The sequence below is a fragment of the Sinohyriopsis cumingii genome, chromosome 16 (assembly GCF_028554795.1).
Source record: "Sinohyriopsis cumingii isolate HCF-2022 chromosome 16, ASM2855479v2, whole genome shotgun sequence".
In the NCBI taxonomy this organism is placed as follows: domain Eukaryota; kingdom Metazoa; phylum Mollusca; class Bivalvia; order Unionida; family Unionidae; genus Sinohyriopsis; species Sinohyriopsis cumingii.
In genome coordinates this window covers 98,631,774-98,649,751 of record NC_142976.1, presented here as the reverse complement: position 1 = coordinate 98,649,751, position 17,978 = coordinate 98,631,774, and the positions used below count along the sequence as shown (strand labels likewise).

Here is a 17,978-nt window from a genome sequence, read left to right as displayed (position 1 = left end):
TACACTGCATGAACAGCTATTATATTCATTATGCACTGCATGAACAGCTATTATAGTAAATACACTGCATGAACATCCATTATGTTAATTATACACTGCATGGACAGCCATTATGTTAATTATACACTGCATGGACAGCCATTATGTTAATTTTACACTGCATGGACAGCCATTACGTTAATTGTACATTGCATGGACAGCCATTATGTTAATTATACACTGCATGAACATCCATTATGTTAATTATACACTGCATGAACATCCATTATGTTAATTATACACTGCATTAACATCCATTATGTTAATTATACAATGCATGAACATCCATTATGTTAATTATACACTGCATGAACATGCATTATGTAAATTTTACACTGCATGAACATCCATTATGTTAATTATACAATGCATGAACATCCATTATGTTAATTATACACTGCATGAACAGGCATTATAGTAAATACACTGCATGAAGATCCATTATGTTAATTATACAATGCATGAACATCCATTATGTTAATTATACACTGCATGAACAGCTATTATAATAAATACACTGCATGACCATCCATCATGTTAATTATACACTGCATGGACAGCCATTATGTTAATTATACACTGCATGGACAGCCATTATGTTAATTATACACTGCATGGACAACCATTGTGTTAATTATACACTGCATGAACATCCATTATGTTAATTATACACTGCATGAACATCCATTATGTTAATTATACACTGCATGAACATCCATTATGTTAATTATACACTGCATTAACATCCATTATGTTAAATTATACACTGCATGAACATCCATTATGTTAATTATACACTGCATTAACATCCATTATGTTAATTATACAATGCATGAACATCCATTATGTTAATTATACACTGCATGGACAGTTATGACATCAATTATAAACTACATGAATGACTAGCATTCAGATGTTGCAAATATAGCTGTTGTGATTATTAATTTTCATGTACAATCTTTACTTTGTTATGGCCATTCATGTAATTGCTGTTTTGTCAAGTGGGTGAAAATGTTATATGGACCATCTGCCACTTTTTTAAAACCTAGGCCATCCCTTCTCTATAACACAGGTTCATGGCCACTTGACCTTTTCCATTGACTATGGATATTCACCCAAAGTACAAACCTTGACCCTTGGTCACTAACCTTAAAAGTTAATGAATAAACCAAAGCTACTGGCCTACATTGCCTACATTGGTCCAGTGGTTTTGTTTTAAAAGTTAAATTTAAAGTCCATTGGCCTGGGTGATCTTGTTATTTTTCTTTGAAATGTTTTGAAAACTTACTGACAGGGGTGAATGTCAGAGGTAAGGGATGAAGATCAGATGTTAGGGTAATCCTCAACGGCAAGTTTGTTAGGTCTTTTTGTAAGGTGTGAATGGGGTTTTAAAAGAAATGAAAAAGGCAGATTGTCACATTTTTAGTTGAAAACTAGTTTATATTGGATGAACTTGCTTTAACTGGATAGTGGACCTCAATAAAACATTCAGTGATTTTATTGACAAGAGTGGTTACTAATAACTGAATATTTTCAAAATCAGTTTCATAAATTTGGTATGAAATGATTACTTGAGTATTACCAACTACATGTATCTAATTATTCTTTTTTCTTTTGCTGTTTTGAACAGGATCAACAGCCCAGACTCAGGTCATGTGTTAACAATGTCAGAGAGTGTAAGAGTGGTAGGACCTGAAATAGAAGCAGACTTCATTTCCAGAATATCATTTGTTGAATTCTGGGAAATTTATCAGGACATGAATAACCTTGACCTTCTTCACATTGAGTCCCATAATACAAGTTGACTTCCATTTTCTGCTTTTTAAGTTAAGAAAAATTATATAATCCTCAGTCCTTGTGTGGAGATGGATATGAAAGGAAGACATAATGATTGAATGACCTCACTGACCATCTGGCTGACCAAAGGCCAGCAAGAAGGACGCATCCATAGAAACCAGCTATGCATGAAGATGACCATTCATACACAGTATAATCTTATTAATGTAAGAGAAATGTTTTGGCACATTGTACTTGATGTACTGAATTTCACTGGTCACATTCATTCCCATGCATGGAATAATGTTAAGCTATTCTTGGTCAAACAGAAGCTTGATTAACAAAATAAAACTCCATATGCTTAGTTATTTAAACTAGACTTGTAGTAGTACAACATTCTTTAGGAAAGCTGGGATCAGGATTTGAGCTTGGGACCACAAGACATTGAAACATGAGCTATGTCCAGTCAATAAATCAAATGGATATATCCCTTGCAAGGACAATATGCATATTGAATCCATTACTGACAAAAATTAAAAAGAGTTTGCTTTGACCTTGCCTTCCATGCTAATTTGTACTTGGGTTTTGCAGAACAAAGGACAGGTGAAAGATCCTATGTCCACTGGCACAAGATGTGTAAAGCAGTTAATGAACAAGCATGATTTTGTGTCAATTCTCCATGATATCATATCAAATTTTAAAGATAATTTTGGATTTTGTGCAAACTCATGAAAATGTGAATTCCAGGATGGTAAAGAACAAAGTAAAATTTTCCAACCCTAAAGAGCAGTTAGCTATCTGTAAACAAATTCCAAGAAACCTCTGGACATCGGCAAGGATGCAGTAGCTTCAAACTATTACATCGCTGTAAAATGGTATAAAAGTATATAACACTGTGAAAAGTGACAGATTGCAGAATACAAGAGACTATGCTCCACCATCCAATTTATCTCTAACACGCTACATTTTATCAAGTAACTGGCAAGACAGTGTGAACTACCATAGCAATTGGTTGTCAAGATGCTATGAACTATCACAGCAGGAAAGGAATGGAATTCACAATTGGTTGTCAAGATGCTATGAACTATCATAGTAGGAAAGGAATGGAATTCATACATAATTGGTTGTCAAGATGCTATGAACTGACTATTGGCAAAACTGTGAACTGTCATAGCAGGAAAGGCATGTGCTGCTATCAGTGATTGGCAAAACTGTGAACTGCCATAGCAAGAAAGGAATAGACTATTGGCATAACTGTGAACTGCCACAGCATGAAAGGAATAGACTATTGGCAAAACTGTGAACTGCCACAGCAGGAAAGGAATAGACTATTGGCAAAACTCTGAACTGCCACAGCAGGAAAGGAATAGACTATTGGCAAAACTGTGAACTGCCACAGCAGGAAAGGAATAGACTATTGGCAAAACTGTGAACTGCCACAGCAGGAAAGGAATAGACTATTGGCAAAACTGTGAACTGCCACAGCAGGAAAGGAATAGACTATTGGCAAAACTGTGAACTGCCACAGCAGGAAAGGAATAGACTATTGGCAAAACTGTGAACTGCCACAGCAGGAAAGGAATAGACTATTGGCAAAACTGTGAACTGCCATAACAGGAATGGAATAGACTATCATTGATTGGCAAGACTGTGTGAACTACAGTAGCTTGAAAGGAATGGAATAACATCAGTGATTGGCAAGATTGTGTGAACTACAGTAGCTTGAAAGGAATGGAATAACATCAGTGATTGGCAAGACTGTGTGAACTACAATAGCTTGAAAGGAATGGAATAACATCAGTGGTTGGCAAGACTGTGTGAACTACAGTAGCTTGAAAGGAATGGAATAACATCAGTGATTGGCAAGACTGTGTGAACTACAGTAGCTTGAAAGGAATGGAATAACATCAGTGATTGGCAAGACTGTGTGAACTACAATGGCTTGAAAGGAATGGAATAACATCAGTGATTGGCAAGACTGTGTGAACTACAATAGCTTGAAAGGAATGGAATAACATCAGTGATTGGCAAGACTGTGTGAACTACAGTAGCTTGAAAGGAATGGGATAACATCAATGATTGTTAAGGCTGCATGATTTACCATATCAGGAAAAGAATGGAATAAAATGAGTGATTGGCAAGACTGAATTGCCATGACAGGAAAGGAATGGAATAACATCAGTGATTGACAAGAATGTTTGAACTACAAAAGCTGGAAAGGAATGGAATATCATCAGTAATTGGAAGGAATGTATGAATTACTGTAGCTGGAAAGGAACAGAATAACATAACTGATTGGCATAACTGTAAATTACCATAATACAAAAGGAATGGAATAACATTAATGATTGGCAAGACCAAACTTCCAAAGCACAAGAGGAATAGAATAATGGCGGTAACTGGCAAAACTGAACTACAATAGCAGGGAAATGGATGGAATAACATAAGTGATAGGCAAGACTGTGTGAATTAGCATAGCAGGAAAAGAAAGGAATAACATTGGTCTGGATGGTCCAACATGTTCAACACCATGGACCACATGGACCAAAAATTTAAAATCCATGGACCATACATGATAGATATTATAGTAAATATACTATAACTGTAGAAGTGACTTTTTTGATTAGTGCAGGCCACACAAAAAATGACCCATATGCCTGGAGCTGGTCCACTCTGATATAACTGATACGTGAGACTGTATGAATTAGAATAGCAGGAAAGAAATGGAAGAACTATAAGACATATTTATTAAGGATCAAACTGAGATTAGCTAAACTGAAAAGTGGCTGCTGTACCACAGTACATCATACTAAGTTTAACCCAGTTTATGTTCAGGCATATTAACATGTACATCCACATTGCTTGCTTTCAAAAAGTCTTTGAAACATCTTATACTTTTGGTCTTTTTATCTGGTATGTTTGCAGGGTGCATGTTGAAACACAAATGACATAATGTTTTTTCTTGTGTAGTTCAGTGTCTTGAGTCTCAGATTGTTTTGTGTCTCAATCTCTAGATTGTTTGGTGTCTCAATCTCTAAATTATTTGGTTGAAGATCATTCCATTTCCTTAGTGTCTCCTTTGGAGAAAACAAATCTAGAATTATATGGAGGAGGACTTGCATCAAGAGATGCCTTTATATTAAACAAGACAAAATGCATAAATTCTAAAGTTTACTCCCATTTTTTACTTCAAGATGAATTACATCTGTCTATTAAGGACACCATTTTACAGTCCCTTGAGTATCCATCACATTTTATATGCCACTGAGTGACCGTCACATTTTACAAGACACAGAGTATCCTTCACATTTTAAAAGCCATTTAGTGATCTTCACAAATAGCAACCCATTAAATGACCTTCAAATTTTGTAGGTCATGGAGTGACCTTCACATTTCACAAACCATTGAGTATCCTTCTTACAAAATTCTATTCTGTGTTTATTTTTCAGTTACTTCATGATCAACATCAGTTGTGTTTCATTTATTGCTATAGTTTGTGATGTAATTCTCATATGAAGTGGAGCAAGACCTGACATATCTGAATCAGACGTATGATGCTAACCTATGAAATCATATGACATATTTGAATTGACCAAAACCTCTTTGTGTATGATTTTGTCATATCAAGTCATATGACAGATTTGAATGGACCAAAACCTCTTTGTGTATGATTTTGTCATATCAAGTCATATGACAGATTTGAATGGACCAAAACCTCTTTGTGTATGATTTTGTCATATCAAGTCATGTGACAGATTTGAATGGACCAAACCTCTTTGTGTATCATGCTGTCCTATGAAATCATATCTGCCAATATCATTTATATTGACTAAAATAATGTGATCTGTGATATACTGCTTACAAATAAACCATTTATTATAGAGAGATCTCCCCAGAGTGTATTTTGGATAGAATAGCGGGTTTTACCTGGAGATCACATTTTATGTACATTGACTTTTATTACGTATTATCCTTCAAATGTGTGTGAATTTTTTTTAATTGTATAACATGCTAGAATAAAAAATAAAGTCACGCCTTCATATGTGTGTGAATTTACTTTAATTGTATAACTTGCTAGAATAAAAAAATTGTCCTGCTTTCAGATGTGTGTGAAAATTCATTGTAATTGTATAACATGCTAGAATAAAAACTAAAGTCACACCTTCAGATGTGTGCAAATATATTGTAATTGTATAACATGCTAGAATAAAAAATAAAGTCATGCCTTCATATGTGTGTGATTTTACTTTAATTGTATAACTTGCTAGAATAAAAAAATTGTCCTACTTTCAGATGTGTGTGAAAATTTATTGTAATTGTATAACATGCTAGAATAAAAAATAAAGTCACACCTTCAGATGTGTGCAAATATATTGTAATTGTATAACATGCTAGAATAAAAAATAAAGCCACGCCTTCAAATGTGTGCATTTATTGTAATTGTATAACCTGCTAGAATAAAAAGAATGTCCTACCTTCAGATGTGCTTCATCTCTTTGAAATAACAATACAATTTGGACATATTAAAAGAATAAAGAAGTGTTACAGATATCCAAACTCTAGAGAATGCCATGGCAGATATTTTTATAACTATATAGTGATCATACAATATTAGACTTGCTATCCAACAGCAATTTATACCAGCTAATTTTCTGTTTTAGTCAAAAACAATTTCAGTTTGAAATGAATTGTTCAAAATTTTTCAATTTTAATATTTTTTAAATATAGTGGCCATTAAAAAAAAGATTGAATCCATGCTTAGAATAATTCCATTCTGTGAAAGGATTGTGGTGGATGAAGATTTTTCAGGGATTCGGTCACGGAAATGGCAACCATTTTAGAGTGTCTCTTCTGACTGCATAGGTTTTCATCCATGTGATAAATGTGGTCTCTCCACTAGATAGAATACTTTTGTGTAATAAATGTTTCCCATGTGATAAATGTTATGGTCTCTCTACTAGATAGAATACTTTTGTGTAATAAATGTTTCCCATGTGATAAATGTTACAGTCTCTCTACTAGATAGAATACTTTTGTGTAATAAATGTTTCCCATGTGATAAATTTTACAGTCTCTATCAGATACAATGTTGTTGTGTAATAAATGTTTCCCATGTGATAAATGTGGTCTCTCTACTAGACAGAATATTGTTGTGTAATGTTTCCCATGAAATAAATGTTATAGTCTCTCTGTCAGATACAATACTGTTGTGGAATAAATGTTTCCCATGTAATAAGTGCATGTGATGCAAACAGAACATTCTTTGCTTGTTGATTCACACAAGATGGATTTTATCTGTCGTCATGGTTTTTGTTGTAGACTATTGTAAATGCAACATCATCCTAGCAATGCTAACCATATTGCAGATAGATTGTAAACTTTATTTCATCCAGGTGCATCATGCTTGTTTTCACAAAATAACTAATAAACATAATTACTGAGGAAAAAAGCAGGTATCTGATTATTTACCATCAGCTATGAAAGGCTCTTAGTTGATCACTCATCATAAGTATTTAAAAAATGCATCAAGCTTTGTGAAACTTGTGTGCATATAAGCTAATCAAGTGAACATCACATACATTCTCAGGGCTGAGCAATTTTTTTAACATAGTCCAGGACAGGTGGTTTCAGAAAATTCACTAGTCCCACCTTTCTCTTCACTAGTCCCACCTTACTTTTGACTGGTTCAAAAATGGTAATCACTTGCCGAGATTTGATGAGACGTATGTACTTAATCCATAGGAAAAAATAATAATATACAACATAATTATTTCTTAAAAGAATTTAATTCTTCAAAAACATTGGTTGTTATACTTTTGGCTTCTTCTGGTTCATGTATATATGTTTTAGCTGATGGATTTAAAAATATGTCCATGTATATGTCTGCCACTTGCATCAGCACAAAGCCAGCAGTTGATAGCTGTGTCTGGGTTAAAGTCCTCAAGCTCTGGTCCATTTGCAGAAATGTTCATTAGCATTTGTAAACTCTTTTGGTTTAAGGAATTCCTTAAAGAAATCTTGATTAAGTTCATTGAACTAAATCCTCGTTCACACTCAGAAATAGCTACCGCACACTCAGTATCCGTTTTACGTTTTATCCCTCCATTTTCAAACAAATTTACCTTCTCCGAATCGCCGTTATTACCTTCCTTGCGAAAATAATTTAGCAAACTCATTTTATCCACATAGTAACAATCAGCATGCTTGACAACTACTTCTAAAGTGATCATAACATCAGTTTTCTCTTTTAAATACGAATTGAAACAGCTCATTAATTAGCGTAATTATTTCGCTTCAAACACAATATCGCACGTGGAAGTTAATCATCTATATAATCAATTATAAATTAAAGAATCATTACTGTCATTTAATCAGTTCATAAAGAAAACCAACACTGATGTCGGTAAAGTACCTTTCATTAATTTAATTACACTGACTCGCTGGATTAAAATCACAGTGAGCCTATCGTTATGATCTAGATAGAGTAAACTCAGTGCAACAAAACCGCTAACAACACTGCTAATTGATCATACTGGCTTTCTTCTTTTTGACGTGTTTTAATTTGCCGATAATTTGGTCGCTTAGCCCAATATGCAGTCAAGCGGTAACAGGATGTAAATGTATACACGAAGACGGGTAGAATCAAGTATTCAGTACGCCCAGAGGGCATGATTGGCCAAATAAAGGCAGATCTAGTGATTAAAGCACAAAAATAAGGACTAGCCCGACTTTTTTTAAAAAGCACTTGTCCCGGACTAGCGACTTGGAAAATTGTATTTGTCCGACTTCAAAAATGACTACAGTAATTCCAAAATAAAGATTACGATTTCGTATTTAAACTGTCGCCGTTATTGCAACTTTCTAAAAATCGTCGTACCCACAACTTTTTAAGAGATTTTCTACAAAAAAAGTATTTTGTTTAAAAAGAGATGTACTTGTACACATATAAAGTCATTCTTTCGCATGTGGATCACTCCAAAAAAGTGCCAAAACAACCATTTTTATAATGTCGCTTTCTTGTAAATCAAAACTAACCATTCCGTTTTTACTATACAACTTATAATAGCGTTCATATTATGGGCTCATTTCATACAAAATATGTTCCACTTTCATTGGTAGGAATGGCAAGTTTCTTGAAGTTCGTGCCTTTTATAAATTTTAATTATACGTATGTCGTATATCGATAGTTAACATCCATAACAATTTTTAGACTAAGCAGTAATATAACATTGGATGTTAATAAATATAAGACAAACACATTTTAATAGAGGATTTTAGTGTAAAAAACGATTTTTTTTTTACCTAAAAATTGTTAGGTCTTTAAAGTTTTGTTTCGGTATTTGATTTAGCTGGCTAGTTGTGTTGTCGCATTTAAGATTTTAACATACATAACGCCAATATTTAATTTTTCACTGTTTGCGCGAATTGGAATGATAATTTTAAATAAACCATATGTAATAAACAAATACAATTAGTTACTTTTGTTGCTACAGGGAGACTTTATTTTGCAAAAAAATCCGATACAAAATAAATTTTAACCTCCATAACATTAACATGCGTAACAGTTTTCATAGATTCTCTACATACAAAATACAGATGAGTAAAACAGGGTGATTTTTGTCCATACACCGCCGGAAGTATATAGTTAAAGCAGACGACGTCAGGTCATACATGTAAATGCAACTAAAGATACATTTTTATTCCAGCGTCAAGGTAAGTTTTTATCTATATTTACTATTTGTAATAAAAGATGTTCATCTAGAATAAATTGATCACACATACCGTTTATTAGAACATTAATATGTCCAGTTTACCAAGTCTCCGTTTTCTGCAAATAGAAACCGGTGAAAGGGGAAATAAATTCAGTATTATTTTGCACCACTATTGTTACGCAGGTTAAAAGAAAGAATAAACATGGAAAAAACATTTTCCATAAATAACAAATCAATCAAGTTCTTATTAGATGTGATTTTTATGATTAACCAAACGTTCCCCACGTGTAAATGTGCATTTTGACATGTTTAGAAGTCCGTATATTTAAAAATAACGTTACGGAGGTTAAATTAAATAATAAAATTTGAAATCGATTTTTAAAGTTACCTGTGACATTCATGCACAATTGTTTATGCTATTTCGTTTTGTACCAAGAGTTTTAAAAACAATGTTATGTCTATGTAGCAAGAAACAATGTCCATTTAAACAGAGACTCCATAAGGTTCGTTATGGAGGTTAATAAAAAGTTACGGATGTTAATAATGATTCCCGAGTTATGCGTTTTGATCTTCAACATTACAATGTATTATTTTTTTCATAATATCTTACACTGTTTGCCTTTTAGATTGTATGTACACACAAATTCCTGTGTTTTAAAATGTTTAAAACATTTTTTAAGGCAGTTCATTAACAGTACCTTTTAATTTTCAGAATGGCACTGACTGATGCTGAGAGACAACGCCGATGGCGAGAAAAACAGAAACAGAAAGATGCTGCAAAATTTTTAGAAAAGGAGGCAAAGAGGAAGAGAGATTCTTATGTTCCTACAACTATGCTTAAACCAGCTCAGCTAAAAGTAAGGAGAGCAGAAATACTGAAAAGAGTGAAAAAACATTATAAGAAAAAGGATCAAAAGGACAGTACGCCTATTCCCTCAGATAGTAATACAGCGAATAGTCCGGCAGATGTTATGGTGGTAAAGCTGCCAGGAATTGAACAGAAAATTAATAGAGCAAAGGGGCTGAGAAAAACATACAGAAGATCACTAAGACAAGCCTATAGAAACAACGAGGAGCTAAAACACAAGAATCAGAACCTTGTCAGAGCTAATAAGAGACTTCAAAAGAGGATTGAAAGGATAAGAAAGCTACAGGCACGAAAAGAGATAGAAAGCTCAGAAACTGAAAAGGAAAGTGAACTTACTATGACTCCTTGTTCTAAGACAAAAAATGAAATGAAAAATCTAGGATTGAATAGACTCCCTCTTAATAACACCAAAGTTCGTCGCACACTGATAGAGGTCAGACACAAGTTTCTACTGACAAACACAGTCTTGAGTGAATTAAAAGATGAAATTAAAAAGAAAAAGAAGAAAACGCTTTCATCAGGCATACAATGGAAAGGTTTAGTAAGAAAGTACAGATGTGGATCAAAGTTAGCGAAGTCAATGGGTGTATGTAGACAGAAGTTGGCCAAACTATGTGTAAAGAGGAAAAGCTCAACTAAAAACATGAATTTGCGAAAAAAGGTCGTAGCTTTTCTAGAGAGAGAGGACAATAGTTCTATACTACCTGGAAAGAGAGACACTAAGAAAGTACAAGAACAGTTGAAACAGAAACATGTCTTGTCTGATTATATGCATAATTTGTACTTCAAGTTCATGTTAGAAAATCCGAGATTAAAGATATCTAAATCCCTCTTCTATTCATTTCGACCTCAGAATATTCTTCTTGCAAATTTTGCAAGTAGAAAGACGTGCCTTTGTTCTAGACACCAGAACATGGCTTTGAAGATGCGCGCCATCATAAATATAGGGGTTCAGTGTCCAAAAAACCCAGATGATCTAATAAGACAGTACCAGTCAAATGAAACAATAATTGAAAAGATAAGAGATACTGATGTGGCTACTATCAGTTTTAAACATTGGAAGAGAGTTCAGGAAGGTAATAAGTTTCGCCACAGAGAGGTTGAGGAAGAGCTACTGAAAGATGAATTTTTAAAGTTGTTAGACAAAGACCTCACCGAGTTCCGGGACCATGTTGTAAGAGTTCAACATCAGTATAGGGAGCTTAGAAATCTACGTGAAAATCTACCAGAAAATGAAATAGTAGTATGGATGGACTTTGCAGAAAACTTTCAATGCTCGTCATTTGAAGAAGTCCAATCAACTTATTGGAACGCACCTGTCGTTTCACTCCATACCATGGTGGTTTATTTTCCTTCCGGAATGAGCAAATCAATCCAAAGCTATGTTGCAGTTTCCGATGTGATGTTTCACAACGCCACAGCAGTATATGCTATACTTCTGAAACTTATTCCACAGCTCAAAGAAGAATGTAAAGATTTGAAAACAATAAACTACCTTACTGACTCTCCAACGAGTCAGTATCGTAATAGAACCATATTCCAGTTTATAGCGCAACACCAGGATGAATTCGGCATTGATGCGCGATGGAACTACCTGGAGAGTGGCCATGGTAAAGGTCCTTGCGATGGACTAGGCGCCAGTGTGAAACGTTCAGCAGGCGATGCATTTAAGCATGGTAAATGTTCCATACAGAATGCGAATGACTTTTTTGCATGGGCCACTCATTCCGTTAATACTGGCAGCAAAGTGAGGTACTTTTTGTACACACAGCAAGATTACGATGAAGCCGAAAAGAATTTATCGAATCGTCCTGCAGTTCGACCAGTTCCTGGAACTTTCAAACTTCATTTTGTCTCGTCTGCCACAAACATGGAAATCTTCACAAGGAATTTATCCTGTTATTGCCCTGAATGTTTAGTAGATGTAGCAACATCTACCTGCGATGGCTATGTTAAACACAGTCTACTGAGAAACGAAGATGAGAGACCTTGTGAAGAACAGGGTCCAGGAAACAACATGGAAGCTATTGAAGATAGAACAATAGAACAAGATCAGCCTCAAACAAAACGACAAAGAATTGATGTCATACCAGTACAGGAAGGTGACTGGATAGCTGGTTTATACAATTCGAGGTGGTATATTGGTAGAGTGATCGAACAAGACAACGAAGATGGAGAACTGCTAGTGGATTTTATGGAGAAGTCTGGGAAATTGGCTAATACTTTTAAATGGCCTCGCCAAAAGGATGAAATCTGGATCACTCCGCAGAAAGTCATATATCGTCTTATAGACAGTCCTGTGCCAGTTGGAAAAACCAGAAGATCCATGAAAGTCCCACAGAAGGAAGTAGAAAACATTTCAAGGGCTTTTGATAAATATGCTTGAAATTGTTGTATGTGTGTAACCTCCGTAACAAAAAGAGATTGTAAGGTTTTATGCAAGATTTCGATAATTTGTTCAATAATGTCAATATTAAGTTCAATTAAATAGTCTTTAATGCTATTTTGTCGAATTCTTAGAGTTTTAAGAAAATTGAAAAAAAATATGTTAGTAACATAACATCCGTAACTAAATTCATGCTACCGGTTTCTGTGCTTTATGTTTTTACTTAGATGCTCTACAGCCAACATCATTGTGTTCTCTCTTACTTCATACTTGCAGTTTTTGAATGATGATGACAAACTGTCCCATAGATTAAACTATTATTAAATAGCAAATGTTAAAAAACATGTTTAGATAGTTTAACAGTCAAGAAATATTTGGTTTCTTTTTGAAATAAAGATAGTAAGATGTTTTTACAATAACGATCACTAGTTGTGTTTTTTTCAAAATATTTGATGTATTCCTAGACTAAATTGGTGTGTAGAATATATAATGCATCTCATAGTTGAATATTTTTTCTTGATTACGGGTAGCTGTTTTAATTTTAACATCCATAACGCTCGTTTTTATTGTCATAACTAGAAACACTAAAATTTTGTAAATTCTCAAATTTGGTGTGAGAAAAATTGGATTTTAATCACTGAAATATCCAAGATCATGAAACAAAGTCAAATAAGTTATTTCGGGCAAGTTATTTGTTTCACCAGTTGTGAATTTTAGTTGTTATTTATTATTATTCTGGAATGGCTGCTAGTCTGGGATTTGCTCAGCCCTGAATTCTTATGGGGAGGCTCTGTACCATTTACCACACATTACCATTTACCACATGGTACCATTTACCACACAGAACCATTTACCACATGGTACAATTTACCACACAGTACCATTTACCATATGGTACTATTTACCACATGGCACCATTTATCACAAAGTACCATTTACCACATAGTACCATTTACCATGCAGTACCATTTAACACATAGTACCATTTACCACACAGTACCATTTGCCACATGGTACCATTTACCACACAAAACCATTTGCCACATGGTACAATTTACCACACGTTACAATTTACCACATGGTACCACTTGACACTTTACCATTTACCAATGGTATCATTTACCATTCAATACCATTTATGACATTGTATCATTTACCACACTGTACCATTTACCACATGGTATTATTTACCACAAGGACCCCGAGTAGATGAGTGGTATAAAGCGCTCTCCGTTACGGATCACTGCCATCTCACCTCCGTCTGCGTGGGTTCGAGTCTAGAATTCAGTCATAGAGGGTATGTGAGAAAGCTTGCCAGTAGCTTCTCGTGGGTCGGTGGTTCTTCCCGCGGTTTTCCCGGGTTCTTCCTCCATCATTAATACTGACCGCCATGTATAGCCTATCGTGTGCTGCAAAATGGCGTTAAACCCTACAACAACAAACATCATTTACCACACACAACCATTTTCAATATGGAACCATTTACCGCATGGTGCCATTTACAAAATGTTCCCATTTACCACATATTACCATTTACCAATTGGTACCAGTTACCACTTGGTACAATTTACCACACCCCCAGTGGTGTAAAGCGCTCACAGTTCCGGATCACTGCCATCTCACCTCTGTCTGCGTGGGTTCGAGTCCAAGGCTCGGCTGGCGTGGGTACGTGGGAAAGTCTGCCAGTAGCTGCTCGTATGTCGGTGGTTCTTCCTCGAGTTTTCCAGGGTTCTTCCTCCACCAGTTATACTGGCCGCCATGTATAGCCTATCCTGTGCTAAAAATGGCGTTAAACCCTGGAACAACAACAACAACAACAATTTATCACATTGTACCATTTACCACATGGTACCATTTTCCACACTGTACCATTTACTACATATTACCATTTACCACATGGTACCATTTGACACATGGTGCGGTCTAATTCTCGTTTTTCTAGACGACTTTTGATAGTAGCTATTCAAATATTCCTTAAATGCCAATATTTACACTTATCTGTTACCAACAAAACAAGCCACAGACTTATGGATAAAAGCATTCAAGGAGCATCATGTGGTAACTGTTTCCCATGTGGTAACCGTTTTGGTCCTCTGTGACATACTGTATTGTCATATGCTATTTCCCATGTGGTACCTGTTATTGTCCTGCAGTGGAAATACTTATAGGTTACTGCATTTGTATGGGAAAATATGAACAAGTTTTTCGGATGGAATTCTGCACGACCATGGGAGTGCAGTATATCCAGCCGACAAAACGAGTTCATATTTTCCCATACAACTGCAGTAACCTTTTTATTATATGCTCATTTTCTTATTCTACCTAAGGCTTAATTATATAAACAAAATACACTACAAGAAACAAAGCAAATGAATGTATGCCGTATTCCAAACTAAATACACTAGCGCAGATTCAACATTACACAACAACAGCTTGTCGCGCGCTAAACATAAGTTTCGAAAGAAAATGGCGTTTTTGTCTACTTAAAATTGTATTTTTGTCGATTCTACGAAATTTCGTGATTATGGACTGGATTCATCGGTGCAAATTGTACATGAAATACATTGGATTGAAGCAGCGCGGGAGAAGCGTGTTGGCATCTGCAAGCGTGTTTGTTCTGTCTATGACTATTTGTTCTGTCTTTCAATTGCAATTATCAAAAAGACGCTATTGAATTTAATGTTTATTTTATTTTGAGTGCAGTAAGGAGGATGTAATTGCACTTGGAATATAGTAGAAATTACAGTAAAATTTCAAAACGTGTAATCAAGCTTGATAACTCATGACATGGCTCATGTAATTCGGATTTGCACAACTTAGAAAGTACATTTTGAGGAAATTCAGGCTGTAAAACTGTAAGTTTAGTTTTTGTCATTCTTATTACCAGCTAAAGAAGACAGTTTATGCCTTGTTACTTGCATGTTATTTGTAAGGACCCTGTCTGGTATCTATAGCTAGCCTAAATCTGAAACACAGAATGTGTGAAAGCAGCTGGTATGTTGCAGTCCACGAAATATCTGCTTTAGTTCATTCAGAAAAAAATTTCATCAACCAAAACGTAAAGCGCCTACTACGCAAGCGTGCATTATTTGTTTACAAATCAAAAGTGCTGGCGTCTGCGTCCATTGTTTGTCTACAATAGAAGGAGTTCCTTTATGCACGTGAATGCAATATAAGGGTGTGCAATATCGTAAAATACTGATGATGTTGTTGTTGTTGTTATTTGTGGGGTTTAACGCCATTTTTCAGCACACGATAGGCTATACATGGCTGCCAGTATTTAATGGTGGAGGAAGAACCCGGGAAAACCCCGGAAAGAACCACCGACCCACGAGAAGCTACTGGCAAGCTTTCTCACATACCCACATTGGCCGAATCCTAGACTCGAACACACGCAGACAGAGGTGAGATGGCAGTGATCCGTAACGGAGAGCGCTTTAGACCACTCGGCCACTCGGGGCCCCCGTAAAATACTGAACGATTCTGACAACGTAAAGTTAATGGAGAAACAAAATGAGCGTGTAATAATGTTTGTTGTGTAACTGTTTCCCATGTTATAACTGTTACTGTAGTCCCTCTATTTATATATTGCATTGCCATATGATCACCGTTTCCCATGTGATAACTGTTACTGTAGTCCTTCTATTTAGATACTGCATTGCCATATGATTACCGTTTCCCATGTGATACCTTTAATGGTCTATTAGATACTATATGTTCATTTCATAACTGTTTCCCATGTGATAAATGTTACTGTCATTCAGTCAGATACTATATTGTTGTGTAATAAAATGCTTTCCGTGTGATAACAGTTTGTTATGTGGAAGATACTACAGTCCCTCTGAAATACTGTATTGTTGTGTGGTAACTATTTCCCATGTTGTTTCAATCCCACTATCAGATACTGTGGTCATGGAGTAGTTGTTGTTGTGGAGTTTAACGCCATTTTTCAACACACGATAGCCTATAGATGGCGACCAGTATTAATGGTGGAGGAAGAACCCGGGAAAACCCCGGAAAGAACCACCGACCCACGAGAAGGTACTGGCAGCTTTCTCACATACCCACAATGGCTGAATCCGAGACTCGAACCGCCGCAGACAGAGGTGAGATGGCAATGATCCGTAACGGAAAGCGCTTTAGGTGGTCATAGGGTACATGTTTCCCATGTGATAACTGTTTCCAAAGGTTAATTGTTATTGTGTCTGTATCGGATAATGTACTGTCATGTGATAACTGTTTCCCATGTGATAACTGTTACAGTCCTTCTATCAGATACTGTATTGTCATGTGATAAATGTTTCCCATGAGGTAACTATTACAATCTCTCTATTAGATACTATATTGTCATGTGATAACTATTTTGCAAGTGATAACTGTTACAGTGCTTTTTTGAGGTATTGTATTGTCATGTGATAATGGTTTCCCATGAAGTAACTGTTATAGTTCCTGTATCACGTAATAACAGTTTCCCATGTAATAAGTTCAAGTATGAGATAATATTTTATCACATAGTATGTATAGTTTTCCTACAGTATGTGCAGTTTCATATTTTATATGATTCTGATTGGTCCAAATAAGCCCATGAAATTATTGTGCAGTATCCTCTTTACTGATTGGCTGGGATCGTAGGAAAACGTTTTCAAACCCAGCCTTCTGAAATGTTTGGTTTTGAATGAACATGTATGGCGGCCATTTTTTAAACTCGACTCGCGAAAGGAAATTGAGGAAAAATTATCTCGGCTGTCTGAATATGGATATGTTAATCCCACAGGGGTTTGTTATATCATGTATAACAATATCATAATGAGAAAAATGGCGTAAAACTACAAGACAAGAACAACAATAAGAAGTAAAACTAAGGGTATTGCTTATTTAATTGCGTGGTGGGGTGGGGGAGGGAGCGTTATATCTGTAACATAAAGAATCCACCGTATATACTAGCGTGGTTTAGATGTAAACGTACCGAAGTAAATAAACTCACCTCTGTTCACAGAAGAATTTGGACATAAATGGGTCTCCTAACTGACAGAACTTTATCCAACCACAACATCTTTACGTAGTATATACGGGATGCAACTCTGACGCCAAAAGAAATTTGTTTACGTCTTCTGTACAGTCTGTTGTTCCAGTCAAATACTGTAAATATCCGGTCACAAATGCATTTCAGTAAATGTGGGAATTTCTGCATCCAGTA

General features: G+C 35.4%; 1 protein-coding gene across 4 annotated transcripts in view; it reads left to right on the top strand.

Annotated features, from left to right (window-relative positions):
• The window catches only part of LOC149781049 (uncharacterized), an 89,620-nt gene extending 82,548 nt beyond the window's left edge, over positions 1 to 7,072 (top strand). For all 4 annotated transcript variants that reach the window (XM_089938181.1, XM_089938179.1, XM_089938180.1 and 1 more), the window contains one exon: positions 1,670 to 7,072. In XM_089938181.1, the coding sequence (XP_089794307.1) occupies positions 1,670 to 1,844 (175 nt within the window). In that variant the 3' untranslated portion in view covers positions 1,845 to 7,072. The remainder of the gene's footprint in view (positions 1 to 1,669) is intronic.
• Positions 7,073 to 17,978: the final 10,906 nt, after the last annotated feature.